Here is a 19,695-nt window from a genome sequence, read left to right on the forward strand (position 1 = left end):
TTATGATATATACCTGTGCATAAAACTTCATAACGCTATATAGTTCCCATACACCTACAGTCTATAGAAGTCTATACATTTAATATATACATTTATATATATATATATATATTCACTCTTGCCTGTACTTTCTTGCTTAATAACTGGGTGATGATGATTCTTTTTTTTTCAGTAATACGGCTGTCCCTCCTCCTGTCTGTCCCTTTCAAGGCTAATAATGAATGATATTCTCCCCTTAATTGTGTGCTGTTATCACTAATCTGTCACCCTCCATTCTTTGCAAGTAGTGTAACTATCCCAAAAAGAAACCGATCCATCCTGTTACCCACAATCAACTATTTCACAAATAATATATATATATAAGAATTGGTTCAAAAGGTCTCAGTGTATATATATTATATATAATTCTAAATTTTATTCTATTCCACTTGGGCTTAGAAATTCTGTTTTTATTCTATTCTCAGCAAGGCTTCGAACCCCATACAAGCCGCACGTCTCTTATATCCTCCACTCATTCTCGTTCTTCGTGTATGTTAGGGACTTCCTTTCCATTACCTCTGCCATGCCATGTACCCAACACTCTCTCAGTTAAAATCCTAAAACACACACACCCTCACAAACCCAGGTTTAGTCAGTCACACTATCCCAACTCTTCACAGCATTTCACTTGTGATACCAGCAGCTCCTGTTACCTTTTCTTATCAAAACTTCTTAATTGCTCTCCTTATATCCTCATCAGTCACTTTTATTAGCCTTCTCAAACTTGTATTAACCTCTACCATTCTTTTATAATCCGTTCTAGCTCACTTCTGTTATCCAGATTGGTTTAATCTTCAAAATATTCGCTCCATCGACGCAGGGTACATTCATTTCGAACGTTTCTCCCGTTTAATCATATCTCGTGATTAATACGTTCATTAACCTTTTCCATCTGCATTTATATCCCAGTAGAACAATTTCTTCTCGCTAATGTTCTTGTTCACCTTTCCTCCTTGTTTTTATTACTTGCCTTCGTTGAGTCTCTCTCTCTCTCTCTCTCTCTCTCTCTCTCTCTCTCTCTCTCTCTCTCTCTCTCTCTCTCTCTCTTTTGGCTACCGATCCATTCTTCTGCAAACCTGTAACTGTAAGGGTATGGCTACCATAAACCCCAGTATATCAGGCTCTTCTGCTACCAAGCAGCTCTCAACTCCCGACTAGCTGCTCCTCTGCCTTCAAGTGCATTACCTCCCCAAAAGCGTTGAAACTCCCAGGGCATTCCTCAGTAAGTAAAATTAACTGCCTTATGTAGCTGCTGTTGGCCTTTAGAGACACAAGCTCATCTCCCATGATGGGTTCACAACCCTCTACTGGGGGCTCCTCTGCCCTGGGACATTGTGTAAAGACTCTAAACCATTGGCTCGTCCTAGTCCAGAAGTGTCCTGGCAGCATTGCTTACTGTTACTAATCTTGACCTTAAATTAGGCTTGTCGGGTGAATGGATAAAGGAATTGTTTTATGCGTAGTAATATAAAAAATTTTATAGGTAGTAAATAATTTCATTTGGTTAGTTATTGGATAGGTCATTTAAATGATATTCTCAAGTGCTGTCTTTTTCGTATTTAACAATCGGCGACGGCATTATTATTATTATTATTATTATTATTATTATTATTATTATTATTATTATTATTATTGTTTTACCAGTTACTAAGTTCATTTTTGGTTTTTAAAAAAATCAAATTCCACTCTTTATATAGTGGTATTTGCAATTATTCACTTTTTATAATACTGTATAACTTGATTTGTAATAATCGGCTTTTATATCAGACATCCATCCGAGCATTAGGATAGACGTTCGAAAAGATGTTGGATAAATGCAAGGAATTAACCGTATAAAAATCCAGTTCCAACAAAATCTCAGAAGTCCCACTTACCCTGGAAGTTCTGTACAGAAGTACATAGAGATAAGGTAAAAACCGTTAATGATTTTCTTTGCTAAGCCAAAATGTTATTCCGCTACCGATAGACTGGGGGATCTCTCTCTCTCCTCTCTCTCTCTCTCTCTCTCTCTCTCTCTCTCTCTCTCTCTCTCTCTCTCTCTCTCTCTATATATATTATTTATTATATATATTATAATTTTATATTTATATAAATATATATATATATGCATATATTGTATATATAAACATATATAATTTATCATAATGGAAATCTAAATTAATGCTTTAGGCAAATGATTTCTGAAATTTAGAATGCATAAGTTTTTCATTTAAATTATAAATTTTATAATTTTTCTCATATATATATATATATATATATATATATTTATATATATATATATAAATATATATATTCATATATATACATAAATATAAAATGATATATACATATTTATTTATATTATATATATAAATATATATATAAATATATATATTATATATATATATATATATATATATATATATATATATATATATATATAATTTTATATTTATGAGAAAAAAATATATAAATATACATTTATATACTGAAGGAAATTTTATTACATTTTCTCGTGTATAAATATATATATATATATATATAATATATATATAAATATATTTTATCGCATCCATATATATCCATATATATATATACAATAGTAATAATTATTCAAATATATTAATACATATGCATTCTAAATTTCAGAAATCCATTCATTTTTTCCATCTATATCCGTATCATAGCTATAATTATACACACACACACACACACACACACATATATATATATATATATATATATATATATATATATGTATATATATATATATATATATATATATATATATGTATGTATGTATGTATGTATGTATGAAGTCAGATTGAAATATACTGAAAAGTTTAGAATTACATTTTTGCTCAGGAATCTTAATTGGGGATCGGGGTTCTTCTTTTTTTATGTGGAGATTTTGTATAATTATATCTGTTGTCCTGAAATTTTTGTCAAAATAGGAATGATTTTACTCTTAGCGAAGCTATGCCATTTTGTGAATTTATTAGTAATTGTTATCGAATGACAATTCCGTGATCCAACTTAGGTATTCTCTGGACTCTGTCGTATGCATTGTCTTGTCAGTCTTACGTGGGTCTTTCTGTGTTGATATTTGTTATTTATTTTGGCGTTCATTCTTTCGTGAAATCTTTTGTGGTGGAGGCGTGCATAAGATGTCAGTCTGGTCCGTGTTTTCCTTTTGTCTTTATGTCATCAACGTGATAATTTAAATTTCTCCAAGTATAACGGATTTGTTGCATCAAAGACATCTCTCTTTATTTGATTTTATCATCTGAATTCCAGCAAAGCTTTCCTTTGAATTTTTTCCGAAGGGACTGCATAACCACCACAAGGTCTTTACAGTTTTTGAGTGATCCTTAAAAATGTAAGAGCTTCTAATCTTGGGTCGTTTGTCTTAAGATTTTCCATATGAATTTATTCCATAAATATCTGAGACTTTCTTCTTTAGTATGCAGTTGAAGATCTTTTCTTATATTTGCGTCTCAGGATAATGACCATTAGGTCTTAATGCAAATGGCAGAGTTTATAATTTTAGTTTTACATTCCCTCTTTGTATTATTCATATGCTTTCCCTTTGTTGATGGACGCTGCCGGAAAGATGAATTGCTTCGAGATAAAAATTACACTGGCACTAATGATGATCATATTTTAAGATGTCTAGCTGGATAATAACCAATAAACATCTGAGGCAAAGGAGAAGTAATTTATATTGATAGCCATGAAATCGTTCCAGATATATTACTCGGTGAGTCTCAAGCACGTTCTGCGTTTTGTTGTTGTTGTCCGAACGATAGGCGCCTGACTGATTCTTGCGGTAGTTGATTAATCACTTGCATGAGTTGGTGTAAAGTTATCTTATTACCTTTATCGTTTTGTGATTAGGAGAACGGTTGCTACTAGATGGCAGCACCTCGGCTTCCTGGATTTGTAAAGATAGAATTGAAAACACGACTGAATCACAGTCATGGACTTAGTCTTTTCACCCGCATGGAAAGAAAATTTTGCCAGTGGTAATTTCTGAATTGTATTCACCTTCTTAGGTTCTTCAGTGGAAGAAGCGTAGTTTCAGTGGAGAGATATAATTAAACAACTGCTTTTTTTTTATTCCTTACAGATTTGTGTTTTGACTCAAAAACTCTCAAAATAGAAATTCGTTTTTCTTTTGATCTGTTTTGCAGAGTTCCATTTCCGAAAAGATACCTCTAATTGCAAGAGACTTTTGTGTGGTCCCATCCTTTGGCAGAAATGGCACCTGGAGACCCATCTCGACCTTTGCTTTCCTCTCACGAAGTTAATTATTTGAATTGTAGTCGTTCAGTCTATATCATATTGCCAATTAACCCATTTAAGCATTGCTTCTGCATCCATTATGTATTCAGACGAAGGAAATCATAGTCGAGGGAAGAGCTGCGGCACCGAATCAGTTCTCAACATTTTCTCCTTACTTTATTTTAGTCTCTGTTTTTGGACGAATTTGACTAAAGGTTAAATCGTTTTCCCAAAGCATTAATTTAGATTATAAATTGAGAATCTCAGAATTACACAAACATTACAGTCATTATTCATTTCGCATGCGGTCCAGATTACCAGTATATAATTTGTCTAGATTTTGCAATTTAAGACTGGAAAAAAATTTGAGGAAATTAATTGTAAATAATGTTTGTGGGTACATTGTGACCGTTTTTTTTTTTTTTGCATGTTGGAGGAAAATTTACATTAGATTTATTGGTAAGCCATCGAGGTCAGCATGATTATCACCAAAGATCTTAATAGTCTTTTATTGATAAACATGCAGTTCTTAAACAGTACGAAGAAATATTGTTCTTCAGCTGTTCAACATGCACAAGAAAGGGCTAAGCTGGATGTAGTATGAATTAAACTGTACACTTGTTAAGTTGCCTGAAGATGTATGAGACTTTATCAGTAACTTTAGCTCGTTTGACCCCAAAGAAAGCTATCTAGACCCATACTAATGACCAACCTTGGTTTGATGATTTATTAGAACGCCATGCCTTGATAAATAGACCAAGTTAAACATTTGGCAGCAAAAGCTCACCCAGAGAAGCTACTAGAAATTTAGTGAAAGTCGCTCTGGAAGTTACTCCAGATAATAGATTTGCAGATTGAATGGCAAAAATACAGTACTTTGAAAACAAAACATTTGGAAATTACTCAGCGCCATCTTTGATAGATCATATTTTTCCTCCTATTAGCTAGTGATGGGAAATTATTATGTAGCCACAAAGATAAAGTTAAGTTATTCACTTGGTTCTTTTGCTTTGCGTTCAGGAAACTTGAAAGATTCTAGGTAATTTAAATGTACAGATCCATATAGTTTATTCCTACTTACTTTTTCACCAAGATGTCCAAGGTTCTTTCCCAGAACTTTGCAAATATCAATAATTTTTGTTTCCCAAGATAGCAGTGTCATCTTGTTTGTACTTTTATAAAGGGTTATAGATGCCAGGCTTTTCTATCCAAGCGGACACTATGCATGTATAGGAAACAAGTGAGTATATGTGTTTGTCTGTAATGTTTAATTAGTTGCATCCAAGACTAGCTTATGATGCTGCCTTGTTCAGTTATAAGTCATTATCTATCTATATATCTATCTATATAGATAGATATGGATATGTAATATATACATCCATATATATATATATATATATATATATATATATATATATATATATATATATATATATATATATATATATATATAATATATATATTATATATATATATATATTGATATATATATATATATATATATATGTATATATATATATATATATATATATATATATATATATATATATATATATATATATATGTATATGTATATATATATATATATATATATGAACTAAATATATCTATTCCGTTCATATTTGTTTGAGAAATTAAATAAGCAGTTCTTTGACGTTGGTATGGTTTTTGTGAAATCTGGACCTATCATGTCTGGCGTTTTTCTGGGAAGCGTTCCGGGGCCTTTGTTATTTTTGGTTCTAAGTAGAAGATTGAACAGAGTTCTGAAATAGATCAAAAAGTGGTGCAATCATCTTCATATGAGAATGAACTCCTGCAAAACTTTACAGATTCGTCGATCTCGCTCTGGTAGATCGTTATTCAGTTGTTCTGAATACTTGACAATACATGATGTTATCTTTAAAGCGAAGCTTTCTTGTTTTCAGCACTTAAGAAATATAATACCTAACGCTAGCAGAAAACTAGATACTTTCCGCATGGCTTCCTTCAATTGCAAAAATTATATTATGCACGCCACATGCATCAGATCGTTTGTTATATCATTATTGGAATATCTTTGTTCTTTAAGGGCGGCGAGTTCCCATAGTTTAACCAGACCACTGAGCTGATTAACAGCTCTCCTAAGGCTGGCCGGAAGGATCAGACTCATTTTACGTGGCTAAGAACCAATTGGTTACCTAGCAACGGGACCTACAGCTTATTGTGGAATCCGAACCACCTTATAGCGAGAAATGAATTTCTATCACCAGAAATAGGTTCCTCTAATTCTTCATTGGCCGGCCGGAGACTCGAACTCGGGCTTAGCAGGGTGCTAGCCGAGAACTCTACCGACTCGTCCAGCGAGGAACCAAGGATCTTCATCTTGAAGATGAGACTGCTCTAAGAGGCGGTATCCTTCTTCCCAACAATGGTCATTACGATCCAGACCACCGCTGGGAAGTATCCCATTTGGCCATTTTCCTCAAGCTCTAATTCAGCGGTGCGTTCCTATTAGCGTCTTTGCGGCACGCTAATTTTCCAGAGTATCAGTAGCCATTTTCTGTTTATGTGTCATGCTCCAACGCTACGCAGTAGAGAGTCATTTCTTACATCCTGCTGTAGAATTGTGAAATTGTCTTCCTGGCCCTAATATTGATGCTGATGCTGGAATAATACTTGTTAGCAACGAGGATCATCGTCTTATTTTTTCCCCCTTACATTGCTGTTTGCATGCAAATGTTTGTTTGATAATTTGCCTGTGTTGTTTTTCGTTTTTCCTTTTGCCCATACGTAGGTAAAGCTTGCTTTGCAGATCGGTAGTCCTTTAGTCGTGTTCCATAGGAGTGTTTACTATTAAATGGTAATGATCATAAAGTAATGTATATGGTCTGGTTAAGTCAACGCACCGTTGACTATAGTACATACTATAGGCTTGTAGCTTTACAAGGTTGATAGTAGAAAAAGAGAGCTAATCAATAGTGTAGTTTAATTTTTTCATTGATAATGGTAAACAAATAACAAATTTGTAACTCTTGAAAAAAAGTGTTCCTTCCATATTGCTCACGGTGCATTAAAGTTTTCACCAAAATAATTGTTAAGTGTTCTTTCATGTGGTGAACCCCATGGCTTGATTGTTAGAAATTCACAAGGAAACATACCTGAATGGTCAACTATGTTGTTTTGATTCTTGGTTTGCATGTTGGATTATCAATTAATTATTTTCATTCAGAGCCTCGTATTCTCTCTCTCTCTCTCTCTCTCTCTCTCTCTCTCTCTCTCTCTCTCTCTCTCTCTCTCTCTCTCTCTCTCTCTCTCTCTCTCTCCATAGGTAGATCATTATTTTTCTTAAAGATGTAGGCACCCATCTCTAATAAAAAAACTCTCTTCCGAACTGAAATGTGTAGTTTCATATTTTCATACTCTGTTTTTTTAACCAACTCTGTTTTGCTTATGTATTTAAATTTGTAAATCCCCATTATTTCTCATAGTGTAGCATAGTGCTCACGTTACTTGAAAGTTATGAACAAGATGGTGTCATTATTACAATAAACTTGAGTGTAACCAGTTAGAAACATCTTCGGGCAAATCAAACACTAGAAGTGAAAGTTTTTGGGGTCAATGTGAGTAACAGAAAGGTTCTGACGTAAATGGAAACCAGAAAGATGGAGTCGTGAGTGTCGATATGCGTGACTGAAGAATGGTAGCAGTTAATTCATGAAATATTTATCAGTAAATGTAGCATGTGATAGTCGGGTGAAAGCAGGGATGATGACCAGAACAGCTGAAATGCAGAGAACTCTATGGACTCTTAAAAGTTCGACTGTGTGAAGGATCTGTTGACCCGTTTTTCTCAGGAAAGTGAAATGATGATCTTCAGAGCAAAAGTAAAGTAGATGAACTGAAGCTGTAAATTACGAATTTTTTGCGTAGTATACGTTGTGCGAGTCAAGCTGAAATGGGTAGAAATATGAAAAGCCACCCCCCCCCCCAAAAAAAAAAAAGTGAAATCGGTAATTAAAAAGATGAGTCAAGTATTTTGCGATTGTTTGTTCATGAAGAGAGTATGAAGAAGGTACGTTGGTAATTAGGAAGTGTGTTGGGGGTGGGGGAAGAATAGAGGAGAACCCAAAAGTGCAGGATAGATGGGGTGCATGGGAGACAGACAGGAACAGAGAGCGAGAGAATGCGGATAAGATAAAGTTGAGGCTCTGCTAAGAAGCCTTTTGTGCAAGTATATGGAGTGAATATTGTTGAGTAAGTTTTCCATACAGTAGTTGAAAGATGAATCTAACAGTGACAATATATTTTTGGACGAGGTTCCTATAAATACTCTGCTCCACTGCACACGGCGGAAATTATGACTACCCGCCGGTAACAACTGTCTCGGTGTTACTTTTATGAAAAGGAAACATTTCAAGTCAGCCGAAATTTTCAGGTATTTTAAATGCTATTTTTGTGTTTGTTAGTGGAATTGAAGACGTTCACTTTGCTGTTTCGTATCAATGAAAACATAATAATTTTTATTATTTGGATAAAAGTTTTACGAAAACTGACTTAAATATGAACACTGTTTTCAACTTTAAAAGGATGCTCTTGAAAGGACTTCGTTACACGAGCCATTTACCAACCTTAAGGATGAATTACCGTAATTACTAATAATCCGTCACAGTTTCGAGGAAATGATGTGTGCTACTGAGGGAAGTTCATCAATTGAGGATGTTCTTGGAGCCAGAGTTCCAGGAATTGGGTTAATTGTGACGACGCGTAGGTCGCCATTTGGCTCCAAATCACAAAAGTTGTGGGAGATAAATGTTCTGATATTACAGTTTAACTTTAGAAGTTTGAAGCAGAACTACTATAAATAGAGAGAGAGAGATTTTTTCTTTTTATTTTTTATCTATTTATTAATGAGCGTAAGTCCTCTCTCCTTAGAGGGGGTGGTGCATGAAGGGGCTTAACCCTCTGGTTTTCAGTAAGTCTTCTGAGATAAAGCTTCCATCTCATGCCCCTTTTAACACTGGTGCGACCAGTACGGTCGTTTAACTATCAGGAACCTGATTCACTGCTTTGGTCATCAAAGGCATATTTGCTATTTAACGAAACTTGTCCATCTGCCCATCTGCGAAAGTGCTGGCTATCACGCCACAACGACACAAACATACATATATATATACAGTATATATATATATATTATATATATATATATATATATATATATATATATATATATATATATATATATATATAGATATAGATAGATAAGATAGATAGATAGATGGATGGAAATGTGTGTGCTTTTTTATTTTTAAACCCTCTCGTTCAACAAATTCGATATTTCCGCGATGAGGATACATTTGCATTCATATTCTTGATGAGCAACTCATTTCTGCCTAAAAGAAATGTTAATTGCTGGTCTTTTTGTATAAAAGAATGATTCATACAGTTATGGGCTCTCTTACCAAGTGCATATTTTCATGAAATCTCGGTAGAATTTTGCCATTGTGATTATTTTAACTGTTTTGTTTAATTTGCATTCTTCTAATCATAACTTTTTTTCATGTCTTGGTTTTCTATGAGGCGATGATCGATTCTGCAAATTAACTTAGTAAATGTGGTCAATAAGGCGTTCTCGGGCTGTTTGCCGTTGCTGGAATAATCCAAGAAAGCTTTGTATGCTGAAACACTAAACTACTACTTGTGCTCTGCCTTCTAAAATGGAGGTGTGGATATTCATGTAAAAAAAACAAAAGAGGTGCCAAGAATTCATTTGTTCCATTCTTCTTCTCAGCTAAATGCTTTGCATTTCCTATGCCATTTAGTAGAAATTGAAACTAAACTTAATTTATTTTTTGGGATCAAGAAAGGATGATTAACCATCCAAGATAGGTGATGAAGTTTAATCCTGATGAATGAGATCCTAGTTCAAAGATGGCTTAAAATTTGGGGGGAATGTGATGCAAATAATTCCTGTCGAACTGTATTTGTAAAACTATAAATTGTCAGGGGGTTATTCGATAAATTAAAAATTATAGCAAGATATTCCTAACTTCTAAGTTTTCTTCATGAAATATATTACAATTTAAGGTGCTGATTATTATATAAGTAATACGATTATTAGTAAATTAATATCGTATGATTATAGCTAATTTCAGCAATGCACAACTTTCAGAGAGTAAATGGAAATAAGCTGAATTTGAAACTCGAAGTATTTGCTAAAAAAAAATCATTCATTAATTCTAATGCATGATGATCGATGATTTTGTGAGAATTCATTACCTTGAAATTAAATACGGTGTCATGGAAATTGTTAATTAGGAGAGTGACGATTTAGCGGGTTCAGAAGTCCCGCTAGTCATATTTCTAACACAAAACCTTAGTTGGATGGGAAATCGAAACCTTGGCACCAAAGGGAGAGAAACAGTCCCTGAACTGCTGGGTTATACGAACGCTTAGTAAAAGTTTTGGGATTCACGCTTGAGATAAGTAATTTGACAGCAAGAAAACAATCCTGAAAAAGGAGATAACCATTTGAGCCGTCTAGAATAAAATAAGACGGATGGAGATTGAAAATAAAGGACCCACCCTAGGTACTATGTGTACTGCAGATTATACCTAAAGCTAATATTAGTTTCCTGACAACATTCAGATTTCATGGTAAATCGACCTCAATGCTTTACCTGAAAATTATCTTTTGGAGCAACTTGAATTAATGTTTCCCTAATTAGCAAACGTGTTTAGTAAGAATGAGAGTAACATGGAATAGTACTGCTGTGAAACAGAAGTCGTTTACGATATGGAGTAACGCTGAAGAAAATCGTACTTCAGCGAAATTTAGATAGAAAAAAAAAATAATATTCCAGCAAATCATGAATCATAATATCACGGCCTATCAGGTTAGCGACATGTAAGCCCGTAATACTCCGGTGATTATTGTATACGTTATGGTTAAATGTAATTAGAATGCTCAGAAGAAAATTTCCTTCGCATTTTTAGTTAAATGCTTTTAATTTCCCTCATGCATTTGTATTAGGATGGATTAATTTATGTCTTCAAATCTATCGCAGATTAATTATGATACTGCATCACCAGATTTCTCAACGGTTCAACGCTGTTGCATTTATGGTGTTATTGTTTTAGAAGTCCATTTTCTTTCGCTGTTTCGTCGGCGGTCATTTAATTTCATTTCTATACACTTCACACTCCACTAAGCAGTGCTCCTGCAACAGTTGGTCTAGAGTTGTAGACATGTGCGCATCTTACAATTATAAGGATCAGTAAATGTTAAGCCAATCATAATCGTCTTGTAAGAGGGCCTCATTATGTTTAGATTCGTCTCCTGCCCGACCTAGAATCCCTGTGCATGAGGAATACCGATTATGGCTTTCATCTTTTCAAAGGAAATAATCATTTTGAGTATTCTGGTCAGAAACTAAATGAATCAATAAACTCCCATTCCCTGTTACCACTGTTGGACTGATTTTACAGTCACATTGTTTTCTTAAGTGCACGTGCTTCTTGAATCAGAACTTGAAATATGTGGATATATATATAAGTTTATATATATATATATATATATTATATATATATATATATATATATATATATATGTTATAATTATGAAATTATTTATAATTGTGTTTTTTTCTATATCTATATATAGATGATATATATATTCCCATATATATCATATCATCAATTGAGATAGCATATATACGTGTATAATTATGATATCTATTTTCGGTAACAGTTTAATGTAACTGCCATAATTACCTTTATTTATTATGCTTAACACTTTTCCAGGGTTCAATTTAACGCCATGTTACGATCACTAATAGTGATAAGCGTCTTGATATGGTAATAAACTTAATTAGAATTTAGCCGATAGTGACATAGTAGCGATAATCGTAAATTTATCAAGTTTAAGAATAAAAATGAGGGCATGAAGTGCTGCCATGGAAAATCTGGTATGCAGATCAGTAACAAAAACAACGGTCTATTAGAAGTGGGTCGGTGGGGGCGGGGACGGGGAGAGGGGACGGAGAATGTTAGAATGTTGCAGATAGAGATCGCCGTCTCCTCCTGATCTCGATTTATGTAAATGAAAACCATTTGCGGTCCTTGTACAGTTTAGCTGGACCTCGTCGCTACGAGGTTCCCTTTCACTTCTTTTCTAGGCGATTTTCCCTTCACAGATATGCACGGGGCTTTGGACCCCTGCAGCGAACAGAAGCCGCTCCACGGTATTAGAGCTCACAATGGGTAGAGGCTCTTGGGTGGCCACTTAGGTGCTTACTCTGGGTTCAACTCCTCCGTTAGCTATGGTTACTCGGTACCCGTTGGGCTGTTCATTTTTTTTTTTTTTTGTGACTTCCTTTGTAAATATAAATTCTTCTTCGTTACACTTCACTTAGCCACGATAGTCGATACCTTGTCGGCCACCACTTATTTCCCATAAATTATCATCCTTGCTGGAACGTATTCCATTCACGTTCGTTTTCTACTCACGTAAGACCCTAAGGTGAAATGAGGCTTTTGTCTTTCACTCAGCGACGGTATTTTGTACAGAAGACCTTTCGTTCTGGGTGGTCGAGTTGTTGAGATAACTATAAGAGATGTTTCTTCAACTCGACAGTGAATTAAAGGGTAGTCATCTTCTTGATTACCTAATATTTCTGGCTGTATGGGACAAGTTTGATCGTAGCCTCTGATAGTGAAGTTAAACGTTGTTGAGGAATTACGTTTAGTGATAGAAATAAGTATACTCGCTTAGTTTTAGTCAGACCACTGAGCTGATTAACTTCTGGTGAGCTCACCTAGGGTTGGCCAAGGATTAGACTTATTTTACGTGGCTAAGAACCAATTGGTTCTTAACCACGTAAAATAGCAAATCCTTCGGACCTACCCTTCAGCTTACTGTTGAATCCAGAAAACTACATTATAGTCGAGAAATGAGGATATAAGTTACTTAAATCTGCTGTTTGCGTTTTTCCTTAGTGTCTTTAAAAAATGGATATCAAGAAAAAATCATTGGAAATATGAAAAAGATGCTGTTCAAAATACTCTACTACAAAATACCAACTAATTTGTCATGGACGCTTTTTTTTTCAAGGTACAGTCATCTTCCATGTCTTACATTCTTTAATATCGTTCAGTAACTGAGCACTAAACGTGACAAGTCGTTACATGCATTATCAGTGGACGTCATTACTCTAATAACTCCTGTTCACGTTGTATAGATTGAAAATACAAAAATGAACTTATATCAAAATTATTTGTCTCTTCTTCTACCGCGGCCCACCACCCCCACCCCCTCTAAGATATGGGGTCGGTTGCCTTGTTGTGTTGTAATCCTCCCCCAGGGTCTTTGGTCAGAGTCTCTCTCTGCATGCCGTAAAAGGTGGCTAAAAGGACAACAGGTAAAACTCTGAATCAATCCATCTCTTTTGGTGACAACTGAAAGGACATTGAGTTTGTAAAACAATAAAATCTCTCTAAATTATTCCAAGATTATGGTGTTGGTTGCCTTGATGATTAAACTTTTAAAAAATATATGTGTGTATATATATACCATATAATCAATATATACTATAAACCCAGAACAGGTATTTATTTAAGTTTCTCTGAATTTAATATTTTGTGTGGCGTCTTGCATTCTTGGAGGGTATGATTTCAGCAAAACAAAAAGCTGAGACTCAAACTTCCCACTTCGGTCTTTGCAGGTTGTCAGGCTTGGTATACCATCAGTCTACTGTGCACACTTCAACACGATCCTTTAAGATACTACCAATGTTTCAGTCCTGGAAATTCATGCCCACTGTGAAACATGGTGTTTATGGCTAAAACGTGACTTCAACAGATAAATACATTTTCAGGATCTTTGAGGAAAGGAAATACTCCACCAGTAAGCAACTCTGAATATTCAGACTGTCCTTTTTCTTTGCCCATCTGTTAAAACAGAGGAAAATTCCCACTCATTCAGGTGACAATCATGAATATGATGTGGGGTTGATAAAATGGAGAAAGTCTTCAGCCAAAGTCATGCCTGGTCTTCTCTCTGTTGGAGTGTTGTTGGGCTTCTGCTGATAACATGAAATGGCTAAACCATTTTTCAACAAATACAGCATTATAACTTCTCTTCTTTCCTTTTTTGTTTCTAGCTGTCCTATGATGCCTTTTGAAATGGAGTATGACAGTATTTTTTGTTTCCAGTTTCTTTTAACAAAGCATTCATCTCTTTTTAATGTATCAGCTATCCAGAACGTGAAATGAAGGATGCGCCAGCATCCCTGGCCTCACACTGAAGGTTATAGCCCAGATTCGGTCAATCCATCCCGATTTTTTTGTTAGCCAGCTTCTAATCCGTCACTCAGTCTGAAAAATACAAGAAATGTAAAATGAAAAATAGCAATAATAGATTAAGCTATAGCAGAAAACTTAATATAGAGGGGCTCTAATTTCCAAACACCTATATATATATATATATATATATATATATATATATATATATATATATATATATATATATATTATATATTAAATATATATATATGTCATATTTAATTAACAATGACCATTATGAACTTTGCTCTGGAAATTTTTTTAGATTGAAAAATGAATTTGATATTGACCATTATAAATTTTGCTCTGAAACCAATAATATTTATTTTTCCTTCTTATTCAGTAATAAATCGTCTATATAGAGATGGCATAAAGTATGCCTGATTTAAACATCACCATGTGCATTGTTCCATCTGCCTTATTGATAAAGTTGATATAATAGATATCTTTATCATTAAATCCGTCACCACCCTAAGAGTGGGAAAAAAAATCGGCTAGGGATAATCTTGGATGACGGGAATTATGAAGTCATTCTCTAATAAAAACGAGAAGATTTAGAGGAAGCTTAAAGCGATCTTTTCTGTACAGGAAATTTGAGTGTTATTCAGTCACCTCGAAGGAGTCATGATTTAAGTAAAGTGTAAGGAATGTGTAACTATTTAGTGAAATGGTGTGGTTGCATTTCTGTATCATTACACCTTAATTTACTGCTAATTTTAGCTTGTTACGATTAGATTGTTGCAATAAGAAATATTTCATGAAACGGCGGCATTTTTCGAGCAGGCTATATATGCTGAAAATTGTCACCGAAAACATATTTCGTCACGACAAAACTCATGATTTCTGTTTGTCAGATGTGCTCTAGGTGCTGTATGGTTACTCATAAATATTTGATTGATCATAGGTATACTAAAAATCTCTGAGGCAAGAACAGAATGAATACAAAACTCCCTAAAACGTTTCAAATTCATTTAATCTTATTTATTGTTACGGGTTTTTTCAAAATCCTTTGAATAATTTGTACCAGCAGCTGACGAATTTTAATGAGAAATAACAAGTACATCAATCCGATTTTTTTATACTAAATAAATTGAAAGTTTTACTACATTGTGACCTACCAAACAATTTATTTTTTTTAACTAGTTATATTTATTAACCATCTGAATGAGCAAGTTGAATGAGAGTGATAGCCACTTGAAGTTACCTGGGTGACCACTGAATCATTAGATGTCCTAACCCGCTTTGGAATTAATATTCTGTTAATTATTTTGGAATATTATTGGTATTAGATTTTTTTCTTTGACAGTACCCACATACAATAGGTAAACTTTAATCATTTTAAATGTATGAGTATTGTGGATTATTTGCAATGTAGTGACAGGGAACCGTATTATCAAGAAGAGCTCTATTAATATTTATGACTTGGATTGTTTACAGGTAGTACTCTTGCAAATTCAACAATGCAAATTATAGTACATGTGTGTTTTTGTGTAAAAACACGTGTAACGAGTTGAAGATCAATTTAAAAGCAAATAACTGGAGTGTCAATGCTCTGAAAATGGTATATCAAGATTATGGTATTTAAAGATAATAAATAACTACTTCACTGCAAAATGACAAAGATGTGAAATAGACACCGGTTTAAAAATTAATACCGTTACTTCGTCAGTAAAGTCGCCTTATAGCATTCCTGAAAAACCTGTGCAGTTAAAATATCCGTAGTCAAGGAGGATATAGCCTTTAACAACTTCCTTAAAATCCATTTGTTTAAAATTCCTAACCTCTGTAGGTAATTTACTTGCGTGACGTCATACGTATTCTTTTCTGCCATGACACCAGAAGGAGCATTCCTTTAAAATTCTCCCTCTTTCGATCTCTGCATGTGCGCGTGCGAGGGTAAGAAATTTTCTCCGCTAGTAGCTCCATTATTTATTGATCACGATAAGAGTAAAGACAATACGGCTGTCGTGCAATTTGTTTATTGTGATAAAATGAAAAGTTTATGCGCCGTTTAATCTCCATTGTGTAACGCTTCAATGCAGTACAATGCCTGATACTTAAGAGATAACGCCGCCGGTCTAGGGAATGCGATTAAGAATTTTCGCTCAGGATGAGAGATGGTGCGCATACTTTTATAGGGAATTATTATGGAATCGTAAGTTCGCTTCGAATAAAAGAGAGTTTGGCCTTCTTTTTATACTAATCTTTGTATACTAAAATATCGAGTTATTGTAACAGTTTTATTTCTGTGCTTCTGTTATTTTTTCACGGAAATTTCAATTTATGGTGCTGTTATTAAATTTTTATCGTCATATACGTAAGGGTCGCATTACCGTATTTTTACCTTCTGATGGGTGAATTATTTTTGGGGTTGGGTTCAAAACGATGTTGAGATAATGCAGCTGTGACTTGTGTTGAGGTCGGGAATTTAAAATTGTTTTTTTCAAAGCAGTTCCTATCATTAAACTTTTTTTTTTCTTTTAGTGTGTGTTGTTTTCCTGCGAAGATCCACAACTAGATAGAAAAAAAGTTACAATAAACAGTCCTTTTCTTAAAACATTTTATGTTGAAAAATTGGAAAAGTATTTGAAGTTGCAACTCACTGAACCTAATTTTCGAATAAATATTGTTTTAAAATTTGAATCCTTTCACTTTACATTTTTTTTTCTTGATGAAGATTAAATTAGATGACGTCCTTTTTTCCAGAATGCTAATGATTGCTTTTCTATTTTCAGGTATGTTTCACAACTGTTTGGCAGCCCCGTGGAGTATTCACGTAGGCATAAAACGTCGGCAGGTAGTAATGTAAACAACATCGAAAATTAAAGGAAGTTTGGATATGAGACAGGAAACGAGTACAGTAGGTGTGAAGGTTATTTGAAATTCGAGGTTGAGTACGGCAGGTAACAATTTTGAGGTCGTTGTTTAGTACAATGGGAGATATATATAACAAACCGTAGCTTAGATGGAAAAAATTACTTGCCTTGTCGTATATAAAATACGGATTGTATTTGTCTGCGTATATTATTTGTAAATATGACTTTAAAATAAGCAAAAATGTATAGCAGTTTTTTAGTTATTTTACTACTGATTCCATTTTTTGAACTTCGCCCTTTACCTGTTACTTTAGGGTTTTAATCCTTTGATATCCATCTCCAGATTTGTTCGATCTTATTAATTTAAAACATGTAATCGTTATTCTTGGCATGTTTTCCAAATGCCATTTTATTTCACTTCACGTTCCAAAAACCACATCTCAAAGAATTCTTCTCTTCCCACTTCCTTTTCATGAATCATTTCGGCGCTGAAGGGCCCTATCGGCCCACATGGCTAAGATTTAGCTGTAAATGCATTTCATGCAAGCATCCTCCCAAAGTCATCTTGGAGTTTCTGTTCTCAAACAAACTGTAGACGTGGAATCGAAAAGAAACGGGTGTTTTCTTGTCTGACTGGCAATATATCAAATATGCGAATACAATAAATCTGTCATGACGTGGCTAACTGTCTTCGTAATGTTACTGTATTTAAATTGAAAGTTTGTAGAAATTTTATTGCTTTCACACTTAAAACAATGAAATTGAAGCTATTTACAATTCATTTTACTACATTGTCTCATACATACATTGTATTGCATTTCTGGTGCCGAATGAAGATGAAAGTATGCGCTTGTTTAATTTTGAATTCCTCACCGTCAAAAATGGTTGTGCATTTTCATATCTTTATCTAATTTTGTCTGTTTTTTTATGCATCAAGAAGGAAGTGTGATTAAGTGAGTCCGGTAAACGTAAATAATTTTGATTAGCGTTCTTACAGCAGACTTTAAATTATTTTCATGAGCCGATTGAAGAAAGTCCATTTTTAGTTGTCTGGTGGAGACCTCTTTAGAGATATATGTAGTTCCTGAGAGTAGAAAGAATAAGCAAGAAAAAGGAAGCCGACTTCATTCAGTTTTTTGTTTTTGTTTTTTAAATCTCCATGGCTTGATTAGATTTTCAATAATGAGCAAAATCCATAGAAATTCTTCCAAGGACAAATTTGACGGAAGGGTTATAACTCGGTTAACGCTGTGAACAGAATGCATTTGTTCAGGGTGATGTAATTGTGGAATACTTTGGTCTTATTCAACATTCCACTTGATTCACCCGATTTCAATTCTTTTAACTTAACGAAATCCCAACGCGCCCTTAACTGCGATGATCGGATAGGCAAAATCCCTCTGCACAACTGATTTTTTCCAAGGACAAAGCATCCCTTTTGTTAATGGATGCCATTCAACGCTCACGGGTACTCAGAGTTCTTTAGTTACTCCCAGGTTAACTTCTAATAAAAGTTGATGGTGTAATTATTATAGCGGCTGGTACTCTTTTGTTTACTGTAGTTTCATTTGTCTCGCTACGGTTCGCATTCTTTTGTTTGTTGGTTGCTCAGCAGACCCATTTTCCTGCAGAGTGCTGGCTTGCAAAGAGGCGCTAGGCTGTGAGACGGTGTCTCTTAATGAATGTACATTTATGGTGTAAAAAGCTTGGCAAGTCCTTCTTAAAATTTAGTTTCATGCTCTTTTGAATGTTTTGCTAAACTGAGAGCCTTTTTTTTGGAAGGGGTATTGTGTATTCTTGACACTTATTCAAAATACAATTTTAATTTCATTTATATTCTTTCCAAAACATTCTGAAAATAAAATTTACTACGACGCCACTTTACAAAAATTAATCACAGAATTACTGATTTTGCATCACTTACGGACGGCGTTTCATTTCAGTTAATTTCAGCCAACTGAACCAGTGCATGTCTTGAGTTGCTTTACGTCTTCCTGTTACACGTGGGGTATGGTCACGCTTGCGTCCCTATCGTAAGAAGATTACTTGTAGGTTATTATCTAGCATAGTACTTAAACTTTTTATGTACATACATACATTGTTTAAATTGCATTCCTGATTAATGTTGCTCTTTAGTGCGAATGACCCATTTGTAGTAAGTGTTCACGCGCACTGGGTAAACTTATTAATAACATCACACAAATTGTTCACGCCACGTTTAGATTACTATATAACCATTGTAACGCTACATTTGGAATGG

At 34.3% G+C, this 19,695-nt stretch overlaps 1 protein-coding gene across 3 annotated transcripts in view; it reads left to right on the forward strand.

The window, feature by feature from the left end:
- Nucleotides 1-19,387, forward strand: part of LOC136833787 (uncharacterized) — an 821,801-nt gene extending 802,414 nt beyond the window's left edge. For all 3 annotated transcript variants that reach the window (XM_067096044.1, XM_067096042.1, XM_067096043.1), the window contains exon 3: nucleotides 17,355-19,387. In XM_067096044.1, coding sequence (XP_066952145.1) covers nucleotides 17,355-17,445 — 91 coding nt within the window. In that variant the 3' untranslated portion in view covers nucleotides 17,446-19,387. The remainder of the gene's footprint in view (nucleotides 1-17,354) is intronic.
- Nucleotides 19,388-19,695: the final 308 nt, after the last annotated feature.

This window comes from Macrobrachium rosenbergii, chromosome 52 (assembly GCF_040412425.1).
Source record: "Macrobrachium rosenbergii isolate ZJJX-2024 chromosome 52, ASM4041242v1, whole genome shotgun sequence".
In the NCBI taxonomy this organism is placed as follows: domain Eukaryota; kingdom Metazoa; phylum Arthropoda; class Malacostraca; order Decapoda; family Palaemonidae; genus Macrobrachium; species Macrobrachium rosenbergii.